At 37.5% G+C, this 25,296-nt stretch overlaps 1 protein-coding gene across 1 annotated transcript; it reads left to right on the plus strand.

The window, feature by feature from the left end:
- The first annotated feature begins 2,108 nt into the window (after positions 1–2,108).
- Positions 2,109–24,946, plus strand: HOATZ (HOATZ cilia and flagella associated protein). Its single transcript, XM_024754275.1, has 6 exons — positions 2,109–2,337; positions 2,822–2,860; positions 3,342–3,412; positions 21,831–21,890; positions 22,502–22,554; positions 24,747–24,946. Exons 1-6 carry the CDS (start codon positions 2,112–2,114, stop codon positions 24,802–24,804), a joined length of 507 nt encoding a protein of 168 aa, XP_024610043.1. The 5' UTR covers positions 2,109–2,111; the 3' UTR covers positions 24,805–24,946.
- The last annotated feature ends 350 nt before the right edge of the window (positions 24,947–25,296 follow it).

Raw genomic sequence — 25,296 nt, forward strand, 5'->3', positions numbered from 1 at the left:
CGCACAGGGTTGAGAGAGCCGGCTCTAGAGTTGGGCCCAGAACTGAAGAGAAGTTTTCTGGGGCTGGCCGGACCCGGGTGAGGGAGGTGGGAGCCGACCCGAGAAAACGAAGGGGAGGTGAAGGGAAGGGAACCTGAGCGGGAGGGCCCTGGGTGGTGCGGGAGACAGCGGCAGGGAAGGCGGGGCGCAGGGATTCGGTGTCCCCGGTGAAGCCAGCTGGCTGGACGCTCCCGGGAGTCACCTGGGCCCGGAGAGCCCGAACCTGAGGGTGCAGGTCCCCGCTGGAGCGCCGCCCGCTGGCAGTGCCAAGGGTGCGCGGCGAGTCCGGCGGGGGCCAGCGCAGCCAGCGGGCCGGGCGACAGTGCCCGGGAGGGTTCGGAGGCGTCCACCAAGGACCCGCGTCCTGGCCCTCGCGCCTAGGCACTATCGGGCGTCGCCCCCGGTGAAATGTGGGGTCGCGGCGGGCCCGATCCCGCGGCCCGCCCGCTCGGGGATACCGCGTCGGCGCTGCGAACCGTCCGGGAGCTGCAGCCCGCGGGCGCCCGGTGCTCGGTTTGTAGGCAGTGTAATTAGCTGATTGTACTCTGATGCTTACAATCACTAATTCCACTGCCATCAAAACAAGACACAGCATCACCCGCCGCCCCGCCAGGAGGAAGACGCCACCCTCGGCGGCAAACCGCCGACCCCAAGCGTTTGAGAAGAGCCCACTGAGCTTCGAGATTTGATGCGTCAGCGTTTAGCGCTGCTGACGGAGCACGTTGTCAACATGCTAGTAACCCCTGCAGACTCCTGCGAGCTGCTGCTTCTAGATATGGTTAAACTGTTAGCAACCTCTAGGAGTAAAAGTAAGATTGTACAATACCATGTAAGCAAAGCGAAATCCGTGGTATTGAATGGCTTTAAGACATTTAAACTGCTGGGTGGAGCCCCCTATGTAATGCTTAATGCTGTTTGTTGTGATTCATTGTGCCTATTTTTCATTATTTAGTAGGGTATATTCATCAACCCACCAAGTAAAGTGAGCTACAACTGAAACAATGATTTGCCTGTCACAACGTATGGGGCACCAACCTGAGACGCAGTTTATGATGAAAGCCTTTTTTTTTTTTCTGTGAGTCTAGTTACTAGGCAGTGTAGTTAGCTGATTGCTAATAGTACCAATCACTAACCACACGGCCAGGTAAAAAGATTTGGGAATTCATCTAAATGAAATGACCTTGGAATTTGCTAACATTACCCATTGCCTGTTTTTCAATAGGTCAGCCAAGAGAGATATCCACATTTTGGCTGCTAAATATACAACATGTAATATATGCATATCTTTATATACAATTTTTCAATATTGCTTCAGGCTCTGAACCAAAAAATTTTCGGATATGTTGGGGAATAGGATTTTTCTCCTTAGCTGTCATTGTATAGATTTGTAGTTATCAATTTTTGAGCTATCTTTCTGTGAGACTGTATTAATATCTTGAAAACATAAAGTGCCATAAGGCCATAAGGAAACTAAATTGTGGTTATTATCAATGTGTCCATTTCCTTTCCTAAATTGATTTTATGATGTCCATTTCAATTCCTGCCACAGTAATTACAACTTTCCTATCGCTGAAATGCTTAAATTGTTCCTAGATTAACCAGATCTCCCGGGAAAGCTATGCACATACACTTATTAATATTTTTATAAGAATTCATTAACCAAAATCTTTACAGTGTTTTTCATGAAGGGGCTGGGTCCACTCATCCGATATATTTACAACTGTTGCAGTCTAAGCAGCTTTTAGTGGGACTGATGTTACAATCTAAATCGACCGTCTTTCCGTAAGATTGGTCTTAAAGGATGCAGGGGGGAACGTGTATAAAACATTATATACAGGGGTGCCTATCAGCCCAGTTCACACCTCTAGCTTCCATAGGCTAGGTTGTTAGCTGCCTTATTGAATTCACCAACCACTGCAGGCCCAGAACTTCCCCATAGAGGGTGCTGAGCTACAGCAATCCGGTGTGGAAAGGGGATTGGGACGGTGGAGCTAAGGGAAGCTTTATTTAGACATAGTTGAGAGACTGGGGGAAGAAGGGCAAGGGAGCTTGGAGAAGCATCCTGAGTTGCCATGGAAACGAGGCCCAGCAACGGTCTTAGCAGCCGAAAGGAGTCGTGTGAAACTCACCCGCAGGGATTACTGGTGTTCACCGGCTCTTCGGATCGCGATGCCAACTTGGCCAAGCAGTTCTGGATCGGGGCATCGATGTATCCCCCTAACGAATCTCAGCTGGTGCTGTCCAGAGGTAGCAGTCAGCGTCTGCGGGTGGCGCAGCCCTCGAGGAGCAGTGCGCTTGGTGAGTAGCTGCCTCCTGTCAGCGATTTCTGCCTCCTCCCTAACCACGGGGCAGACACCAGAGCCCCTCCCAGGAGAAACTGCAGAACCTAATTCTAAATGTCTAAAACCCTGTACAAACAGTTCTAAAATCTTCCCAGCAATCCTTCCACCCCAAAATGATCGGTGGTATCTTTGTTACATCTAAGAGTCCATCTGAAAATATCCCTTGGTTATGACATCTATTTGTCTAAACAGTATAGAATAATCTGGGCAAATGTTATATGTTGGCTGAAAGGATATGAAGGATGGTTTTTTACATAATACAGTTCCAAAGTGAAAGCCCTAGAGAAGGTTGAAGGCAGAGTCAACATTAGGAACCAAGTTCCCTAACCTGTAAGGCCTAAGATGGGAAACTGTTATGCAATTTTTACAGGTATAGAAAAATTAAATACCTTTAATGCTGTGGTTTTTCCAATGACTACTTCCCTTTTGTATATTTTTAGAGAAAAGTTACTTCCAGCCTTTTTTCCTTGAGAAAAGCAGTTAAGTACCAAGTTTTACACCTTTCAATATCCTGATTCCTAGACTTAAAAAAAAATAGGTAATAAGTGTAAAGATACAACTTCTTCCTTTGGCATAACTTTCTGAATTGCATACCAAGACCCTGCCTCAGGGACCACCCCATTTATCCAGAGGAAAATGCCTAAATTCCTATAACATATTGAGTAGGAATGTAGAAATTGTAATCTATGATACTTCAAGTAAGTTCTGTTTAGAGACCTTTTCTTGTCTCTGGACTCAGGCTACTCCTCTTCTAAAGAGATTAGAGGTTCCCTGCAGCCAGAGCTAATTAATTCAATCTCCAGTTATTTATGAATCTGGTTCATAAAGTTTCAAGACAGTACGTATTTGTGTTTACCTTCCAACTTTATGTATTACCTTTTAAACTTTAATTTTTTATCAACATTATTGTAAAATCATGATAAAATTATTTCAGATTGTATTTGATTCTGTTTTCTTTAGAGAGAAGAGATGTCACTGCTGAAACCCTGAAGATTCAGGAATCTGAGGAGAAAAAAAAGTATCTCCAAAAGGTAGGCCAATATTGCAGAAAGTCATATGATTTTCATTAAAATTTCATTATTATTTTCCAAATCATCCCAATTATTCTTTTTTTAACGTATGTATATAAAAATTTTCTGCTTCTAGTATATCAGCTTGAGCAATAGGAAAACCTTTATTAGAATTTTAATTTAAGTTTAAGAAATTCTATTAAACTTTGGCTATTCTCAGTCTCTGCAAAAGCCCAAGGATGTGTAAGAACAATGAAATCAGAGGGAAGTGGGGAAAGATGGATTCACACACTTTCCACCCAATAAGGCCCCAAACCATATACAGTGTTGTAAGAACAGAAATATTGTAAGAACAGGAAAAAGTGAATAGAATTGACTTAATAGGTCAAAATTAAATGATCAGAGGAATGAGTCCATCATCTAGAGCCATTTTGCCTAAAGGCTGCAATTAAACACATTGGTGGTGTCAAATCAACTGAACGTATCTCTTCTTGGCAACATCCCTTGTTAGCTTTTCTTTTGCAGGCACAGCCTCTAACTCAACAATTAGTACAGTGATTTATAGAAACATTTTGTTTGGTTAATGGATAAATTCCATTCCTCTAACTGTTCCTGTACTATAAAAGCAGATAGAGGATTCATCTGGTCTAATGTCTTTAATCAACAGATGTATTGGCAAAGTCCAAAAGACTTATCGGGAATTCTACATAAATTACAGAACAATGCATTTGAGTTTGCTGATCACATTAGTTTCCTTTGTGCACTCTTGGTGATTCCTCCAAACAAATTAAGTGATTAGAAATAGTCAGCATTTTATTATCTCTTGAGGATATTAGATAACGTATATTTATACCAGCACTTAATAATGGGAAGGGAACCTAATTTTCATTGAAGCAAAAATCATTAAAAGTTGACTTCTTCAGTGCGTTTTAATTTCATTTTTGGAAGGGATTAGAAATAAAAGATTAAAGACAAACTATTATCAACTTCTTTCATCTTTTGTCAAACAATTAAGACAATATGATGAGTTACAAGTAGATGTTCTGCTAATGGTAGTCTTAGAACTAATTTCCTTGCCTCAGGTTCTTCTATTATTAATTAATTAATTCCCAGATATCTATTGAGATCCTGCCATGTGCCAAGTACTGTACTAGATGCTGGGAATACAAAGACAAGATGTGTTCACTGATCTCAAGGAGTTTATAATCTGGTGGGGGAGAATGCCAATTAAAGGCAGGAATTATGATACATTTTTATGATAGATGTATGCAGTTAATACTATGGGAACACATTGAAGGACATCAAAGTCAAGCTTAAGGAGTCAAGAAATCTTCCCAAAGGAACTGAGTCTCAAAGAATGTATAGAGTTGAGCAAACAAAGAATATCCTCCATGCTGCACTAGTTACCTTCCTAAAACCCAAATCCTATTGTGCTGCTTTCTTGCTGTATTAGTCTGCTAGGGCTGCCATAGCAAAATACCACACACCAGGTGGCTCAAATAACAGAATTTTATTCTCTCACAGTTCTGGAGGCTGGAAGTCTGAGATCAAGGTGCCTCCAGAGTTGCTTCCTGATGAAGCCTCCCTTCCGGGCTTCTAGATGGCCACCTTCTCACTGCATCCTCACATGGCAGAGGGAGAAAGCTCTAGTGTCTCTTCCCCATCTTGTAAGGACACCAGTCCTATTGTATTAGGGGCCCTAATGACCTCATTTAATTTTACCTCCCTAAAGGATCTGTTTCCAAATAGAGTTACACTGAGGGTCAGGGCTTCAACATAGGAATTGCAGGAGTGCGGGTGGAAATGACACAATTCAGTCCATACACCTACTTTTCTTCTTTTTCCCCTGGCTCTCCATTTCTGCAGGATGGAGACCAGACTCTCCAGCATGGTATTCAAGTTCTTTTCCAGTCTGACTATAACCTGACTGGCTTCTACCACTCTCGTTCCTCCTTCCCCTATACCCCACCCTACCCCCAATGCAGCCTACTCTGTACAGTTGGTTCTCACCACTAGGCTTGGGCATATTATGTACCCCTCCCCACATGTGCTACCGAAGTGGTAAATGGGTAAAATATATTTTTTCTAAACCTAAATATGCACATTATACTGTGATATCTGCCAAATTGTACATTAAGTCAAGTGGGTCCTGCAATGCAGTATAAAGAAGATTCTATTATGTTGAGAGTACAAGATAAGAGGCCTAACCAAGCAGCAAGCCAGCAGGATAGAGAGAGAATATTACTGAAACTGTGCCTTGCGAGTATATAGGAGAGCTGAATCAGTTTGGTACGATACAGTTCTAGTCAAACAATGCCATGGTGATAAAAGCAAGAGAACTGTGTAATAACTGAAGGCTCTTACAGATATCCTCATGATAATTATTCCCATTTAATCAAACAAGGCTTAAATGATTTTCCAAAGTTCCCACAACTGGTAAGTGGCCGAGCCTAGATTCAAAGCCTGTCTCCTAACTCCAAAGCCTGTGAGACTCATTGTGTTGTAATGATTGCTGGCCACGGCATTGTTCAGCTATGCTGCCAAATATTCTAAAATTCGAAACTGTGGTATGAATACAAGTACGAGAAACAGTGACTATACGCTCTTTCTTCAACCTACAATGCACTTTCATGTCTCTACCTAAAATGCTGTCCCCCATTTACCTTCAAGGCCCAGCTCAAATGCAACTTCTCTGTGAAGCTTTCCCAGAGGTGACTTAGAGACAACAGAATGAATAACTCCCTTCTCTGTGCTCTCAGAGCAAGTCACAATCTGTGTTATAGGTAATTGTGTTATAGGTATGTTTCTGTCCTTCCTGCTAAATTCCAGGCACCATAGGTTTGGAAGTCTGACTCGACCACTTACTATATGAGTGACCTTGAGCAGCCTATTTAATTAACCCCTGTGAGGCTCAGCTTTCCTCAGGTAGAGAAGGAGGAATGATAAAAATATCCCCCTCATCGAGTTGGTATAAGATATGTAAAGCGCCGGGCCATTGTTTTCTCTCAACAAATGTTAGCTCTCTTTTCCTCCATGAGGGCAGAGGTCATTTCTTATTTACTTAACTCTCGTGCTTTTCCGGCTATTGAAACTCAGTAAATATCGATATTTGTTGATTGAATAAATAAATTCATAACTGAATTAATCAGTGAACATATGCTGTACACAGTGATAACACCATTTGGGTTAGCCTTTTGTACATATACACATCTGGCAAATTTTTCTAGGCTGGCAATTTTTGCAAGAATGTTCCCCTAAGCTAGTCTGTTTGCAAGTCTGCTTTAGGACCAATTTAGCATATCCCCTCGCATCTCGGTTTTGCTTTTACCTCGTGGGTCTATATATGATGGGAGGAAATGTGACTCCCTGTAATCACTAAGACATAGAATCTATTTTTGGATACTGCTGTTTTTCTAAGTCCGTAGTACTCTCTCTGCATTGCTGCCACCACCATCCTAGAATTCTTACCTTAATGGCAGAACATAAATGGGGAGGTGGGAGGTTCTAGGTAACTAATAAAACATTTACAATGATCTATTCAATTTGAGAATCTTCTACATATTTTGAACATATACATTTGTATAAGTAAAATGCCTGGTATAATTTTCATTATAAAAAGCGAAAAAATATTTCCCATCAAGTCTCTTAAAGGTTTTTTCTTCCACTTTCTCCTTAAAATTAATGAAAATCTAAAAATTTATCTCTGTCTCTCCTAAAAGTACTTTTATAGCTTTTTCTTCCCTACTGATTTTTCAGTTACTAAACTTTTAAAACTTTAATGTTATCCTCCATTTTGGAATATTTTCCAGGTATACCTTATAAATGCTTTTGGTTAGTGGACAAAATGCTATTAATCACAAGTATTATTTCTGCGATGGATATCCATGGCAGAAAATCAAGAACAATTTGAGTCTGTCAAGATTAAATGGCTTACTATGTCCATAAAGGAAACCTTATAGCACTCTACTGGACCATTATTCTTCCTTTGAGAGTTCTAAAGTAGTCTGAAAACATTATAAGAAATGAATAGTCAGCTAATTCTTTGAAATCATAAAACTAATTTGCTTTTTAGTTTTGCCACCTTTAAGAAAGCTCTTTAGCTGATTATCTCTTTATGAAAAGAATTATAAATAATTCATTTGCTGGGAGGAGGAAGAAAAGATCAGAGCAGTACTTTCAGGCATGTATATAGATGACATATTTAGAAATGTCCATCTGGAATCAGAGTTTTAACGTGAGTGAATATAAACTAAAGATTTTCACAGGGAAAATATGCAATCTGCAGAACAACAATAAATATATACTTTTTATTGGGAATGGGGTTTTAATCTGTTCAGTCACACAACCTGTACAACCAATACTGACCATAGTGTAAGTCTTCCTCAAAAGTCAATTTGCTATATGGTGCTTCAGTGAACCAGAAGCAAATCATGCTATGATGAGAACATTCTTAGAAAAAGAGTCTAAGAAGTTTCACAAAGGTGTATTTTTAGACACCGAATCATGAAAGTGGAAAACTTTAACATTATCCTCCATTATCTTACACTTTCAAAGGGATGCTCAGAATCATTATAAGTCAGTTTTGTAGAGCCAAACCAAAGATACAATAAACTTCCTCAGTGTCATTGCCCAGGATGCTCAGATAAAAGAAAATCCTCTTTGTTGTCAAATTGCCCAGGAATGGCCTCCCAGACAAACCAAATTTTTCTCAGTCACAGTGTTATCTGGCTTTGTTTTAATTTTGCTTTCCTGCCCTCATGTAATAATAACAAAGTTCCTTTTCCTCCATAAAATAAATACCATAAGGAAGTGGTGGATTTCTCCTTCACCAACAAAAGATACTTATTTAAACTCTTGTTGTTCCTAATTTGTCAAAGAATTCAAGAGGAAGAATCATAAAAACAGACTGTGCATTCACAGTAACGAGCAAATATTGTGGTAGTAAATGATAATTAAAAGATTGCATAAATATGAATCACTCTTTTAAATCCTCTATTGTACCACTTTGTTTTCAAACGTTATTCAATCTTGGGAAACATTTTCAGTTGACAGATGAGGTTCCCCTCTTAATCTTCTTTAGCAACATCTACGAAAAGATACTCCGGGTAAGAAATGAGATTTGAGATCAAGTAGCTGAATTCATTGCCCCAGGCAGACCCAGCCCCAGAGTTGGATAGGGTCATGCCCCAAATGCATCGCATCCCCTTTTTTCCAAAGATCTGTATACTTTCTCTTCTGTATACATTCACCCTAAGAACAAAATAAAAGCATTTTAAGCCCTGCAGTACAATTAGGCAAGGACCCATACTATCTATCTCCTGGTAAAACATGATTAATTAAACTATTAAATGAAGCAAAAAAGGATGGTGTATTTTTTAAAATAAAGGCAGAACTATCAATTTGATTCCAGCTACAGGAGGCAATTTGTAAACACCTTATAAGCAGTAGGGTGAATCAAATAGAATTTATTGAAGAACTGGGTAATTCTGTGGATCAGGTAACTCAGAAAATACAACATACCTGAAATCAAATCCATAATCTGCCTTTTCCCTTTGCCTCTATCAACGGCAAGATGAAAAGATATGTAGGTAAGTTATATTGGAGCCAGATAAGAAAATTTAAAATTTTCTGTATCTATATTTACTTCACCATTTAATCACTTTCTATGCTAAGGTATTTTAGTCACCATAGGTGTGGTCAAGCATACCCTCAGAGCCTGAGGTGATACAGCCGTTTGTCTATTTGGCTCCTGGGATTGTGCAGTTCCCCAAGCCAATGTGTTGGTAATATAGTCAATCCTCATTATTCACAATTCCATATTTGCAAATTCACTTACTAGCTCACTAGCAACAGTTTATTTGTAACCCCAAAATCAATACCTGTAGCACTTTCATGGTCATTGGAGGACATTCACAGAGCAGAGAACATTTGAGTTGCTCAACACACATGTTCCTAGCTGAGGTTGAACAAGACAATGTTCTGCCTTCTTGTTTCAGCTCATACTGTGAACAGTATCCTTTTTGCAGTTTATTAAGTGCCACGTTTTTTGCTTTTTTTTTTTTTTTTTTGATGATTTCACTGTTTTAAATAGCCTCCAAGTGCTAAAGTACTGTCTAGTGTTCTTAAGTGCAAGAAGGTTGTGATATGCCTTACGGAGAAAATACATGCATTAGATAAGCTTTATTCAGACATGAGTTATAAGTGCTGTTGGCTATGAGTTCAACGTTGATGAATCAACAAGGTATTTAAAATAAGGTATCTATAAAGAGAAATACACATAAAACAAGGCTATACATTGATCCATTGGTGAAATGTTGTGATCAAAGACAGGCAGGAACCTAGGAGACATGATCAGCTCGGTGACAATGAGTCTACAGTTTCTTCCGCTTGGAAATGCTTTTCTCCCGTTTCTCCCTTTAGCTAATGCCTACTTGTACTTAAAAACAATTCAAAAATAGTCACATTCAAGTCTTTCCTCATCCTTATATATTCCCCAGGCTGATAACAAATGCCCCTTCTTTTGTGCTTCCCTAGTACCCTGTGCATTCCCCAGTCATAATCACTGACATATAGTACTGTGGTGTACTTGAGGTATGTACTGTGGTGTAGTTGAGGTATTTCTCCTGCAGGCTCTAAGTTTCTTAAGGAAAAGGATCATTACTTCTTTGACTTTATAATCACAGGACCTGATAAATATCAGATGATCTCCTAACCTACCAAATAAATGCTTATGAGTGAATACGTAGATGAGTTAACTTGTCTGGACCAGAATCCTGCATGATAGTCCAGTTCCGTGAGCTGGATGGCATATGAGGTACTCATTAATAGGAGGATGGTCCAAAATAGGATTCACCAAGACTCAGAGGCCTCACAGACTCAGAGGTAATGAACAGACATGTAGTCACTTGTGAAAAAGATGTGCAAGCAACAGACAAGAGTGGAACTACCGTCTGTAGGCCACAGAAGAAAGTCACAGTCAATGAGCATTATCAGTTCTCTGAAGGAAGCGATACCAGGAAAAGGCAATAAATGGAAATTTAAGATCATGGTGCCAAGGTTCAACAGCATGTAAAAGAAATCTTGACATGGAATTAGAATTCAGCATCAGGAGTAGAAAATAAGTCAAGGCCACTGTCCCAGAGTGTCGGGGATACTAGACAAAGAAACAAGACAAGGACTTGAACACATGGGACAAGACAACAGTCTATATAGTAGAACTTTGGTACAGAGATAGGCTTGGTTTTAAAATTAAAAAAAAAAAAAAGCAAATTCCTAGAAGCATGTACCTTTCCCCCAAACTCCAATCACATTCCTAAACTTTCGTGTCATTCCCTACTGCCATACCCAGAAAACTACTTTAGAGCCATCAATATATGAGACAATTCACCTAACTGTAGTAATTTTTTCTTGGCCAAGCCAAAAGATACTGTTCAAAAATCAATTTACCAATAATTGATTCTATTGTTGAGATAAACTCTGTTAAATGACTATTTAAGGAAGAAAAAGGCATATTTTCATTGTAACACTAATTCGGTAATTTATTTGAAAAAAACTTAGAAGTTATTTAAGATATTTTATCTAAACTTTGAAACTTTTATTTTAAAGAATAAATTTTTAGAGCACTAAAGAAGTAAAAACAGAAAGAAAAAAGATAGTTCTTAATTGTGGTTATAAAGTTTTATATATTACCTTTGCATTCTCTGGGGTTTATGGCCATAAATGTTCCCAATAGATATAATGTAGATGTTGGAGTAGGTATAGACATTAGTCTCTATGTGTGAAGTTGAATTGGACATTATATGGGTCTCAATGCATACAGGTGAGGGCCCTGCACTGAAGTGTAGGGTCAGAAGGCCAAACTGAACTTTACAGAATGTTTGCCCAAAGCAGTTGAAAAGTTTGTAGCCTTAAAAAAAGAAGAGACGTAGGCAAGGAAAGAGCCAAAGCTGAAGAGACAATGTCAAGCTCAGGCAAGAAGAGCCAAGCAACGACATCAACAGTAGGATAAGACCCCAAGCCAAAAGTTAGGAGAATCTGATTTGGAAAAATTGTGCAAGATTCACTCAACAAATATTTATTGAGTGAACATTAAAATTCAAATCTCACATTGCTTTTTTAAAGAATAAGTGCCTTTTAAAGCGAGCATTAGAGCAGTTTTTCACTTTGCTGTACACCTGGCATTGTGCTGGGCACTGGAGAACAATGATGAACAGCAACAAAAAACAAGATACAAACTCTGTCCTTATCTGAAACTTGCAATTTAATTAAGGAGCGAGATACTTATGAAGAATTTTACATGATATTAGAGGAACATTTAAAAGGGCAGTATTGATCCAACCAAAAGAGTCAGGGAGAATTTCTGCAAAGGTTAAGCTGAGATTCGAAGGAAGAGTGGGCATTAATTAGGCCAGAAGGAGCAGTGGAGGGAGCACCACGAGAGCATTCCGGACCGTAGAAACAGCATAGCGCGTGTCCGAAGCTGAATGGCCAGTGTGGTGATGGGAAGGTTAGGCCATAGTACATAAACAATAAGAAACCATTGAAAGATTTTAAGTTGGGGGATGATAATATCAGATTTGTTTGAAAAAATTCAAGAGAATGAATTAAAAGTGGCTGGAGCAGACGTAGGGAAACCAGAGTGAAGGCCATGGCAATCATCCAGTTGGGAGGTTATGGTAGCTTGGATTAGGAAAAAGTAGATAGATTTAAGAGATATTCAGGAAGTAAAATAAGTAGGACTTCAGTTGTGTATTGGATATGGATGGTGAGGCATAGCAAGGTATCAAAGATAACTCATAGTTTTCTGGCTTGCACAACAGCATGGATGGTGCCATTCTCTGAAACAAGGAACGTTAAATAAAGGTCAGGTGTTGGGGGCTTTGGGGGAAGGCGGAAGGGGTTAGAAGTTCAGTTTTAGACTCATGGAGTGTGCCTTTGAGATAAGCAATGATAAGCCTATTCGAGCTGTCAAATAGGCCTGTGGGCTAAATATATGGGCTAGAGAAGTATGGGCCAGAGATGAGATAGAGTCATCTGGATGGAGAATCCCCCACCCTCTCCTGCTTACAACCTAATGGGCAGGACAGGAGAGACATACCTGAAAGATGAGGTCAGTCCCATTCACCCATTCATCATATCTGTGTAACCATCAACATGATGAAAACATTAAAGACTCAGCAGTTACTTGTTTGCTAAGGACAAGTCTTGGTAATTATCGTAGACCGAATCATCAATAGTATATAATTCAATCATATATAGAAGTATCTTTAATATATCTATACTTTATTGAATTTAAAGGTGTAATAATTCATTTTATGCTCATTTTGTTCTCAACATGAAAATTCAAATCTCACTTATTGCTTTTTTAAAAAAATAAGTGCCTTTTAAAGCAACATTAGTTTTTCACTTTGCTGTACACCTGAAACTAACACAACATTGTAAATCAACTATACTCCAATAAAAATTTAAAAAAATTAAAAACAAGCTGGGGAAATTTAAAAAATAAATAAGTAAAGCAGTTTTTAAAAAGAGCTATGCAGGACTTCCCTGGTGGTCCAGTGGTTAAGAATCCACCTTCCAATGCAGGGGGCGTGGGTTCCATCCCTGGTCAGGGAACTAAGATTCCACATGCCACGGGGCAACTAAGCCTGTGTGCCACAACTACAGAGTCCACGCGCTGTGGAGCCCATACGCCACAACTACAGAGCTCATGCACGGCAACTACTGAGCCTGCACGCTCTGGAGCCCGTGCGCCACGACTGGAGACAAGCCAGCATGCCGCAGTGAAGACCCGACGCAGCTAAACATAAATAAATAAATAAATAAATATTTAAAAAAGGAAAAGTATTTTAAAAAATAAAATAAGAGCTATGCTCTTCAGGTAATTACTATTGATTTTCCACTAAAATATATGTAACAGAATTAAGAAAAAATATGTAACAGAACCAAGAAAATACACATTTTTTTCTTTTTCAAAACAGATAAATTCATATTTTATCAAAACCTACATTTAAGAAAAATTGTTGACTCCCTTTTATGTAATGACTGATATGTTTCTCTCATTTTAGTAAGCCACTGTTTTTCAAATGAAAATTATATATGCCCAAGCTGGGAATTGAGCCAGGATCAGGCAATTTTCAGAAGGTATGAAAATGTGCTTAGACGTGCATTTTTTTCTGCAAGTCAGCATTCTTCCTCCCTCCGATTAATAATCCTCTAACATCCACTCCCATAGATGACTGCCTTTAGATCTACCTTCTAAATATCAGATTAGAGCTGGAGAAAGCCTTTTCTCTGGTTAGTCAGGCTATCTTTTAAAGTACATGGTAGATCATTTGCGGGCCAACAGTTCTGTATCTTATTATTATAGTAGATATAAATTTACTACATGGAAGTTGTAGAATCTACATAGCAGATTTCAATTAATAGACACAGGGAATGGTAGTAAATTCATAGAGTAAATTCACAGTTGAAGCATTCTGCTATCAAAATCAACAGGCCAAGAGGCACATACTGCCTTTTGGAATCAAGCCCAAATGTGAGACATAGTTTTACCTTAAGCCAATAGTAATGCTAACCTTGCTCAACTGCATTTTGTAACAACAGGAATAGAAGCTACTGAAGATTGACTGTGTAGAATAAGAACTAAGACTCCCTTGTGATTCCATCGGGCATTTAACTTGCAATTATTGGCATAGAGATAAAAATTAAATTCTGGAGCCTCAAGAAAAACATCAGATAATGTTCTCTAATCTCTGTAAAACCACAGAACTTGGTTCTGCTTAGGTAATATTCTAAAATTGGAATGTACTGTAATTCTCATTTTATACTTATCAAAAGTCATCATAAATATTTAGCGTACATTAAATAAGATCTTAGAAAGTTCATCAGTTTATAGGTACCACTATAGTTTAACTATTCTTTACCCTTTAACCACTTTTTGCAAAGTGCTACATGATCCCATAAAATAAGTAAATTAACTTTGATCAAGTAGACTTCACTCTAGATTAGCTCCCCCTGCTGTGTATTCCCATAGCACACATTTTCCACTAGAATATAAATTTTTCTGTGAGAGCAGAGACTGTCTTCTTCACCATGCTTAATCCTAATTAATTCTTCATTTCCAGAATCAAGATTGAATAAAGAAACCATTCTGTTACTGTGTGTATATGTGTGTGTAAGTGTGCCACAATCTCTACTATGTGTTTTAAGTAGTATAGCAAAAGAAGCATGGAGTCAAACAGAACTGAGAATGAGTTTGAATCCTTGGCTCTGCCAGTTACTAGGTACCTAATTAATGTTAAGTGACCCTGAGAAAAGTTGTTACTTTTTATGTTGGTTGAGTTTCTTCTATTTGTAAAGAGACAATAATATCATCTACCTCAGGATTAAAGGAATTACACAAAGCCTGACATCCAGCAGGTACCCAATGAAAGTTTGTTTTTATCTTCTCTGCTTTCCCTCTTTTTTTAACCCATAATTGAAAAATAAAAGGAAGTACAAAATAAGCTTTAGTAGTAAATGAAATGGTTTGACCAAAGTGGTAAATCTCAAAGGTTGATGAGTAGATTATGAAAGACATGGTCACCCAGGTATCCACATCCTGATTAAACGACACAATCAAGACTGGCTTGCTCATACTGTAAAGAGACTCTCACATATTTTTCTTAACCCTATCTTCATCATCTGCAAAAAGAAAAATTACCACTGAAGGTATATTTTGAAATTTCAACTATGAAGCAAAATGTGTGGGCAAAGTTAATTTAACCATTGCACGTAAATAAAATATAATTAAATTTTATCATAATGCCTCTCTCTACAAATATAGATTAAGAGGTAAATGTCATGATAATTCTGCAGCTCTAGATCAGTGCAGGTCAGGGTTCTCAATTAGAACCCTGTCAAAAATCAAGGGAGAAAAGAATATTACTATATTCCACTATACACACACCCTTTGCAACAGTTCTTGGAAACCTAGAAAAAGACTGGTATAGAAGCTAACTTAGAAGCCAAGGTTATTCGAAGTAGTGGATAGTACAGCAAGTAGACGCAACTCAATCCAAGGCAAGCCCAACCAATGAGCTAAATATTGACTAAAATTAGTTGAAATGAAAAATATGGCGCTAGTCTGCATAAGTACTATAGGTTTGGTTTGTTTGTTTATTTTGTTTTCGTGTTTGAGTAAATAGGTCTTTTTTTCCCTTGCAATAGTTTGGTAAGTTACTAGGAAATCGTCCATTTCATCTACATTTTCAAATTTATTTGTGTGAAGGATTCATGGTGTTTTTAATCATCTTTGTACTCTCTGCTGAGCTCTAGTTATTACCCCTTTTCATTTCTAATCATTTGCATCCTTTTTTCTTAAGTAATTATATCAAAGGATTATCTATTTTAATAGTCTTTTCAAAAAACCAACATTTGTTTTTATTATCCTGTCATTATTTTTGTTTCCTATGTTATCAGTTCTTGATTTTTATTACTTCTCCCTTCAATTTTGGGTTAGTTCTTATTTTCATTCTAACTTCCTTCCCTTCTCACTTTGTTTCTTAATTTTCCACTTTATCTCTTTTCTAATATAAGTATTTATAGTTATAACTAGCCCTCAAAGTACTATTTTAGCTGCAACTCACAAGCTATATAATGTTTTCATTATTATTGCACTTTAAGTATTTTTAAATTTTTATTTTGATTTATAGTTTGTCCCATGAAGTATTTAGAAGTATGCTTTTTAATTTCCAAATCTGTGAAGTCTTCTTATCTCTTTTTTATTTCTAACTTATTAATATTGAGGTCAGAAATATAGTTCCTATCTTCTACTAAATCAAGTATAAACAGAGCTATCTTTATGTCAATGTCCTCAGCATGAGGCCATTCAACTATCCTATCCTATATACCTCTATTCCCCAAAACAAACATCTTGTCCCAGTCAAGCGAGGCTTATCGCCATCTTTCAGCAACTTTGTTTGTTCCTGCCTCTACATCTCCATTTATTTTTAATTGGATGAACTGCTATCTTCTTTTCATCACTGAGCATGCTTTTTGTATCATGATCATTAAGCTGCTCCCCTAGCTGCCTTTCTCCCTTTGATGTATTATCTTTAAATCCTTAGATTATTTATTTTAGAGGTCCTTTAGGGTTCTTCTAAAATTTTTACATGTTTTAAAACCTTAAACTTATATTAAGATTTTAGATTCAGCAATGAATTTGTGTAAATATTATTTTCCTTTATGTGCTTTTTTTCACATGTTTTAATGGTTGTGTCATGAGCATGTATTGCATTGATAGCCAATGGAAAGAATAAATATTTTTTTAATTTCTACTTGAGTTAATATATTTCCCCCAGTGCTCCCTAGTCTATTTTCTTCGAGTGTTTTTCCTTTTCCAACCATGTGCTTCTCTCACCAGAGAATAGTAATATTTTTGAGAACTAACTACACAGCATATATACTCTAAGTCCTTTACTCATATTCTTATTTAATCATCAGAACAGCTTTGTCTGAGAAGCTTTATAATTACCGATGAGGAAGCTGAAGCAGAAACATGTAAGTGACTTTTTCAAGGTCACACCGCTAAAATATAGTAGACAGTTTGAACCTGGGTCCATCTGACAATGGAGCCAATGTGCTTAACTACTATACCACACTGGTTTCAAGAGTTTCTAGATTCTCTAGGTATCAGGATGGTTGCCAGGTAACTAAGCAAAGAGCTTATTGAATTGGAACCAGTTCAATACTCTTCTAAGATATTCTTAAGATTAAATTCAGTAATTAGTCTCCTATACTGTGGTGGTCAAGAGAAATTTTCTTTTGGTAATGTAGATAGGTAATCAGAGAAATAAACACTACCATATGCTATCTTTGATGAATGTTTCAGTCAAAAATTTTTAATCACAATACAAGGAAGAAACGCATTTTTCATATGAGAAGCAGGTCTTGAGAAGAAAGGACCTTTCTTTTAGAGTCTAGTGCTTATTAAGAGCTTTTTTATAACTGAAATTTAACTGAGGAAAATGTTTATAATACACTGGAGAATTTGTAGAGGAATTTCTACTGCATAAAGGGCAAGTAATATCTTAGATATCCCTCCTTGTTTCTCCTTTCTTCCTTCCAACTCTATTCACTAACTCACCTGTAGGTAAGAGGTTGAATCATCAAAAATCCTCCATGCTTGTACACAGAAGGTGGGTAATCCATCCTTTCCTCCTTTTTCCCACTCTTTCACATTTTGAAAGCATTGAAAAAAAATTTTTATATAATAATCATAGCTACCATTTATTGAATATCCACTGTATGCCATGCATTGTTAAGCAATGTTTGTATTATCTCCAATTTTCACAAGCTTCCTTATAGATGAGAAATCAATACTCAGAGAAATGGTTCTTTGATTTACCCAAGGTCACAAACCTCTAACCAATGGGATAGTGATTACATTGGAAGGAGGAAAGGAGGAACCAGGAGGAATAGTTAAGATATTACTTGCCATTAATCACACAGCATAATTGGGGTTCAGACCCAAATGTATTTGACTCCACTAATCTATGTTGCCACCCAAATTGTTTGGCTCTGAAAAGCCAAAAATAGAGAACTCAGCAGCTTAATCCTTGAAGTGGCACTAAAATTCATTAACCTTCTATGAGATATTAAATGTATAAATGATCATATCCTAACTTACTAAAATCACTTTTTATTCTGTAATTTATTTTTTCGAGAGTAGGATATAACTATAAGTAATATGATTAAAATGTATAATATAAGAAAATATCCAGCATTAAAATATTATAAATATATTATGATACATAAGTCTTGGGGATATAATATACAACATTATGACTATAATAAAAAATACTGTACTGGTATATTTGAAAGTTGCTAAGAGAATAGATCCTAAAAGTTTTCATCAAAAGTTAAAAAAGGGCTTCCCTGGTGGCGCAGTGGTTGAGAGTCCGCCTGCCGATGCAGGGGACACGGGTTTGTGCCCCGGTCCGGGAGGATCCCACATGCCGCGCAGAGCAGCTGGGCCCGTGAGCCATGGCCGCTGAGCCTGCGCGTCTGAAGCCTGTGCTCCGCAACGGGAGAGGCCACAGCAGTGAGAGGCCCGCGTACCGCAAAAAAAAAAAAAAAAGTAAAAAAAATTTTGTAGTTATATAAGATGATGGATGGTAACTAAACTCAAGTACTAATCATTTCACAATATATATACATGTCAAAGTCATTACGCTGTACACCTTGAACTTACACAGTGTTGTATGTCAGTTATATCACAAAAACTGAAAAAGAAATTATAAATTCTGACCCCCTTATGCTATTATTTTAAGAATTAATAAATGATTTAAATGTCTTATAAATTCCATTAATGAACACAACCGAAACACCATGGTTAGAAATGAGAATTCTTTTGTCGTTATGAAATTAACAAGTAAATTATTTATCCCTACTAATAAGGTAAATTGTAAGAATTTTCTCTTACCACTGAATGTATTTAGTTATCCTGGCAGAGATTTCTTAGAATAGTTGGCACTGTTTTTGTTCTGATGACACAGTTGCCTACAGTAGTTTTGTTATGCATTCCCAGGAAACATGTCCAGGAAGCAGAAATCAAATCATATTTGAAAACTTTGTTTCTGGTGCATTATATTATATTAAAAAACTGATTAAATTTTGTAACATAATATAATCCATTATAATAAAAAAGCACCTGAAATCAAAATTTAAATGAATGACTTTTTTACCCTACTATTATTTAGAGTCTTATAACTAAATATTTGTTCATTTATATTAGAAGCATTATGACAATATAACTTGCCTGTGACTACCCAATAGTTACACAGGAAATAATCATATAGTTTTGTTCATAGGGGATTTTAAGAACTAAACTTACCCACTGTTTAATTTCACTTTCTAAAACTTTTTTTTTTTGCTTAGACTAATGATTGTGCATTAGACAGTGTAATGGGTTCATTCATATATAATGACAAATCAACAAAAATTCATTGAGTATCATTTACAAGGCACTGTTAAGCTCTAAGGAAGGATAAAAGGATGAGTAACACTCTGAAAGAGGCATGGTAGCAACTATGAGATAAAGCAGGGAAAGTAAGATCAATACTGTAATAAGGGTATAAAGTGCTGTGTAATCACAGGATGGGAGCATTTAATTCCCACTGAGTACATGTGTAATGGGGGAAAAGAAACTAACATTGAATATCTACACTGAAAATATCCCAGGTCTTTTTCTATAGACATTATTTTATTCAATCCATAGCAAATTGACAGGTATTTTTAAATTAGCTTAGTTTTTCAGAAACAGACTCACAGAAAACTAACTTATGGTTACCAAAGGGGAAAGGTGCAGGGGAGGGATAAACTGGGAGTTTGGGAATGACATATACACACTACTATACTTTTAAAATAGATAACCAACAAGAACGTATTTTATAGCACAGGGAACTCTGCTCAATATTCTGTAATAACCTAAATGGGAAAAGAATTTGAAAAAGAATAGATACCTGTATATGTATAACTGGAAAAATAATAAGCTTAGTTTTTAAAAGACCCTGAATTTTTTTCCTTTCAATCTCTGTGATACATGATGCCTTAAATTCAAGTAAAAAGAAGAAATCTTGTCCCAAAATAAATAAAATTAAAACTCTGCAGGCTCTTAAAAGGCAAGATTAATATGACTTGAGCGGAATGAAGCAAAGCCAAAGCAGCAGTGTACTCTGCCGATTACTCGTGCAGCAGCACGGCTCCTCCTCCCACGTCTTGAAAGCTTTATTCCCCATCCCATCTGTACTGTTATCTGGTGACTACGCTTTCAGGCCTAATCTTGGACATCACCTCCACTGGGATATCTTCTCTGAGTTTCCCCCACAGATACATACACACCTTCATCTGAACTGAGAGTGCCTCCTCGGTTCTCTTATTTCATCCCATTCTAATCCCGTTGTAGTATATGTGAGGTGAGACTATTGTCTTTTTTTCCACAAGTCTGCCATCACGTGGCAGGCAAGAATGGTATTTTGTTCAGCCCCTAGCACAGTAATGTTGCATCATAGGTGCTCATTACAGACTGAAATGTGTCCCACCAAAAAAGGAGATATGTTGAAGTCCTAACCCCCAGTACCATGAAAAGTGACCTCATTTGGAAATAGAATCATTGTGTTTAAAATTAGTTAAGAAGTTAATACTAGAGTAGGGTGGGCCCCTAATTCAATATGACTGGTGTCCTCATAGGACAACCATGTGAAGACAGGGAGAAAGCAACATGCCACCGAAAGCAGAGATTAGCGCTACACAGCTGCCAGCCAAAGCAAGCCCCAGGTTGCCAGCAAATGACCAGAAGCTAGGAAGAGGCAAGGAAGGACGCCCCTACAGGTTTCAGAGGGAGCATGGCCCTGCTGACACCTTGTTTCGGACTTCTAGCCTCCAGAACCGTGTGACAATAAATATCTGTTGTTTTAAGCCGTCTAGACTTTGATACTTCATTACTGCAGCCCTAGGAAAATAATGCAGTGCCTAATAAATTTGAATGGATGGATAGATGACAGAATTTTTACCGAGATATGACAAATCTATGTCCATTCTCAGTTATATCTTCCTTCTAGCCTTGACCTAAGCAGAGCTTCTTTCATTTTATTTGGCCATTTGAACCTACAAGTTTGATTTGTCACATTCTCAGATTTCTTTCTCCTCTTGTTCACAAACACTCCAGATGCGATTTTCTGCCTCGCCATCTCCAATACTGAACATAACTGTATTCTATGAAAAAAAATTTGTACCCATATTTGCCTCTTTGTATACAGTCTATATCTTGATAAATCTTAAGACAGAGGAGCAATGGAGTGTGAGATTCTGTTCTGTATGTAAGCTACTTAGAAGAGCCCTCTTGCCATGGATGTCCGTGGTGGCAAGCTGTTTGAGCTGGCTGATTTTGTGTCTTGCTACCATTTAGTGGCAATTTAGTGTGGTGGCCAATAGCTTGGGCTTTGTTTTCAAGTAGAGCTGGTATCAAATCCAGTTCTGCCACTTAAAACCTTGAGTAAGGTATTTAACCTTAGTATTTTTCACATTCCTCATATATAAAATGGGATGACAGTGATGTCAGAATTCTGAGTTATTATAAGAAAATAATGATAGAACATATCAAGTTCTTAGTATGGTTCATGTAGTAAAGTCAATAAAAGTTATTATATGGGCAAGAAAAATTCTCTCCATTTAGAATCAAAATCAAATTATTTTGTAAAGCAGCATCCTCTGGAATAAAAACTGAATTGTGTTATAAATGAAAAGTATAAATCTATCATGGAAAAAATTTTTAATTCTGCCCCAAAATACAAGAAGGAAAATGGAAAAAATCCTACCCCCCCGCCATGGACACATAGCTTTATTATTGAGTCAAAAGACTCATCTGCTCTTTTTTTTTTTTTTTTCCTTTAAACAGGCTAAAAAGAGAGATGAGATTATCCAACTCTTAAAAAAACAAAGAGAAGAAAGGATCTCGGTGAGACTGATAGTGAGACATTCAGATAAACCTCGGGGCAGGGCGGGGTGGGGGTGGGGGTGATATGAACTATGGTAAATTCTGAGAGGTTTTATAGCTTTACTCCTTAAATCTAGGCGTCCATGGTCCAGAGCCATTTATATGCTGGAGGGGGCAGGGCATAGACATCAGATAATCTGACAGTCCTCGATAAACCAAAGATATCTGCACAGTGTGCAACTCTGCTGGCACAGAAATGGTGCTCTTGTCTCTGGGCTTATTGTCACATGTTGTAAAGCTGTAGGATATTAACATGGGCTACTTCATTGATAGTATTTGTTTTACAATGATTGATCTTGCTTAGATCCTACAAAAACAAATGCTAAATGAAGAGGAAAAATCAATAAAAGCAATAGCACCGCATACACTTCCGGATGTACAAACATACTCTCCTGAATGAACCCCAAATGCCCTAATCTGGACCATTTCTAACCCCACAGTCTCCAGGTTTAAGAAGTTGGTCATTATAAACTCTGTGATAATTTTACCTCAGATTTTTTTCAAGTAAGTAAATTTCAGTCAGTGCAAGAACTAAAAATTTTCCTTTTTATTTTTATTTTGTTTTGTTTTAGAAAGAACTGGTTTCCCTTCCTTATAAACCAAAAGCCAAAGTACACAAAGCAAAGTAAGTCTACTTCTGTCAAGGAAGTGCTTCTTTTTTTTTTTTAATCAGTTTGCTCCCTACCTTCAAATCTTCTAAAAACCCACCCACTGTTTTAGAGATTTCTTGCCTTGAGAAAACTTTCTTCTGCTCATCTACATTAAAGCCTGTGCCCACTTACATGTCTGTGCAACATGGAAGTATAAACTGGTGCAAACAGGAGAGTAGATCAACCTCGAGTCTGTACACATTCTCTTCCCCTCCTTTCTCATCCTGGGTAATTGTATTCACCTGCCATCACTCCCCTTCAGCACCCCTATCCCCTACCCACACCTAGCCCTGCCATCTTTGGCAGATCAGCAGGTCTTCTAGATTATCGACTCTGATACCACCAAAGGCATACCTAAGCTTGCTAAATCTAAGTTCATGTAGCAAGGGCTCTAGCTTCACAGTGACGGGTTAATAGCCTTATCACCGGAATAATGTTAGAGCAGCACCAGGAACATGGTCCAGAAGAGTTTAAAGGAAACCGGCTATCACTGGTTAATCACGAAAGAATCCCTAATAAAAAATGTAAATGTCTTCATTACTGTATTCTGATTGAAACCCAATGTGGCTAACTCGACATTAATTTGACAAACTTTTATTTGCATACTACATTCCGGGAAAAACAAAAAGTAATAGAATTTTTATTCTTATCTCATTGGTATTGAGGCCGACTTCCTTGAATGTTATCAGATGTTATTAGTGAAAAATTAATATGTCTATGCTGATTTTTAAAACTTCTGAAAAAATGGAAGGATCACTTAATCACCTGGCTATATTGTCTATACAATGTTCAACAACTTAATTTCTTGCTTTTCAGCTAGATGATTTGACTTAGCTTCTAAGGGTGAAGCAAAACTAGTCCAGTCAAAAGTTCACTTATCTGATTCAGATAATGAAGATTGCTACTTGAATTGTATCAACAGATCTGTCTGGGTACCTTAGATTTCTGTGCATATTTTTATAGGAGTGATCAGAACAGTCCTGTTACTATCCATGTAGATTCACCTAAGAGTAAAACAGTATTTCACAACTTGAACAGATAATTCTCTTAATGATTTAAGTGCTTACCTAATTCCTTTTGTGTACCAGGTTGGCCTCCCTCCTGTGTCCTGAAGCCTTGAATTCTATTCCATTTCACTGTGACATCTTCTTCCCCTGAGCTTCTTACACAGTCACTGTCTGCACCATTCTTTTGGCAGTTAGTCATGCACTACTTTGTACCCATATTTTATAATTATTCAACTCTTATTATCTCTTAAGTTGTTATTTAACTTTTCACATATTTTTTACTCGTCTATGACTATATTGTAAGTTCCGTGAGAAACTGGGTCACCCAAAGTGCCTAGCACACTGCCTCCATGTAGGAATTCAGAAAATATTTGTTACCCCCCCCCAAATTTTTTTTTTGGCCATGCCAAGTGGCTTCCAGGATCTTAGCTCCCCAACAGGGATTGAACCTGGGCCCAACAGCGAAGGCGCCAAGTCCTAACCACTGGACTAACAGGGAATTCCCTGTAACAAAAAATTTTAGCTAAAAAGTGTCATGTAGTTCAGCATTAGCTAATTTAGAAAGTGGTGTTTCTATACTGTACAGTAATTTGTAAACATTTTTAAATTTGTGAAATATCTTAAACACAATTTTATTTTAATTTTGCCCTTTTTCCTCCCTCCATCCTTTCCTATCTACCCAAACTTTCCCCACATATACAGATATGGCCTTACCATCACTCCTTCATCAGATCTTAGGATACTCCAGGTCCCCTTCTGTCAGAAAGAAAGAACTAGAAAGTGTGTACATAGTAAAGTTTCAGTGGCACTATGTTTTTTTATCCAATATTTGCATCGTAAAAGAGGGCTGACAAGAAGGAACAATGGGTCATCCAAAGAAATCAATCACCAATGATGAAATCTCAGAGGTTTGACTCAGGTGAGCACAATATATTTAAGTTTAGGAAGTCTGCTCCTGTGCCCTTCAGGTCACACTTGACAGTGGAATGACCACTCCTCCCACACAGATGTTTACACTTGATTGCAAAATCTAAGGCATAGTCAGAATGCAAGACAGTAAATCTTTACTGCAGAAACTTTCAAAAAAATTTTTCATGCCACGTTGTGTTCACAACTACAGAGTTCTGTGTATTGGAACTGATTCATGTTAATGCCAACAGGAAAGTGATTTCAGAGTCAGATAAAGAAGACCAAGAAGAAGTCAAAGCCTTGGACTAATTTGATTGACACATGGGAGAGGATGGCTCACTTAGATCTTCACTTTTGAAACAACCTGCTCTTACGTCAGGATCATTGGAATCAGTTAAATTAGACAAAGAAATAAAAGTTAAATATGCAGCACTTCTAGGAATTTTACCAGTTATTGAATACTTGTGTCTATTTTACTTAGTGAATGTCACTGTACTTGGTACCACACAGTAATCGTCTCTCTCATCTTATACATTCACAAACTCCTCTTTATCCTGTTTTCATCTGAAGGGTATTTCCAAAATTGCAATATTTGGTCTATGTTATGAATATCAGATAAACAAGAAACAGGGGCTTCATGTGCTTCAACTTGTAGACCACCAGTAAAAACAATTAATAAGGAAATAGAGATGAAAGGTCAGTCCTGAAAACTTTAAAGTCTTCTTGCAGTAAAAAAAAAAAATCCATTTCCCAAAATTTGGTTTACTCAGTTTCTGGAACATATCTAAAGTCAGAAGTGAA

The sequence above is a fragment of the Neophocaena asiaeorientalis genome, unplaced genomic scaffold (assembly GCF_003031525.2).
Source record: "Neophocaena asiaeorientalis asiaeorientalis breed wild unplaced genomic scaffold, Neophocaena_asiaeorientalis_V1.1 scaffold21, whole genome shotgun sequence".
In the NCBI taxonomy this organism is placed as follows: domain Eukaryota; kingdom Metazoa; phylum Chordata; class Mammalia; order Artiodactyla; family Phocoenidae; genus Neophocaena; species Neophocaena asiaeorientalis.

Coding starts and splice junctions, on each gene's coding strand:
- HOATZ (XM_024754275.1), top strand. CDS start 2,112: ATGGAAACGAGGCCCAGCAACGGTCTTAGCAGCCGAAAGGAGTCGTGT. Junction 2,338..2,821: donor CTCGAGGAGCAGTGCGCTTG/GTGAGTAGCTGC, acceptor GTATATTTTTAG/AGAAAAGTTACTTCCAGCCT. Junction 2,861..3,341: donor TTTTTTCCTTGAGAAAAGCA/GTTAAGTACCAA, acceptor TGTTTTCTTTAG/AGAGAAGAGATGTCACTGCT.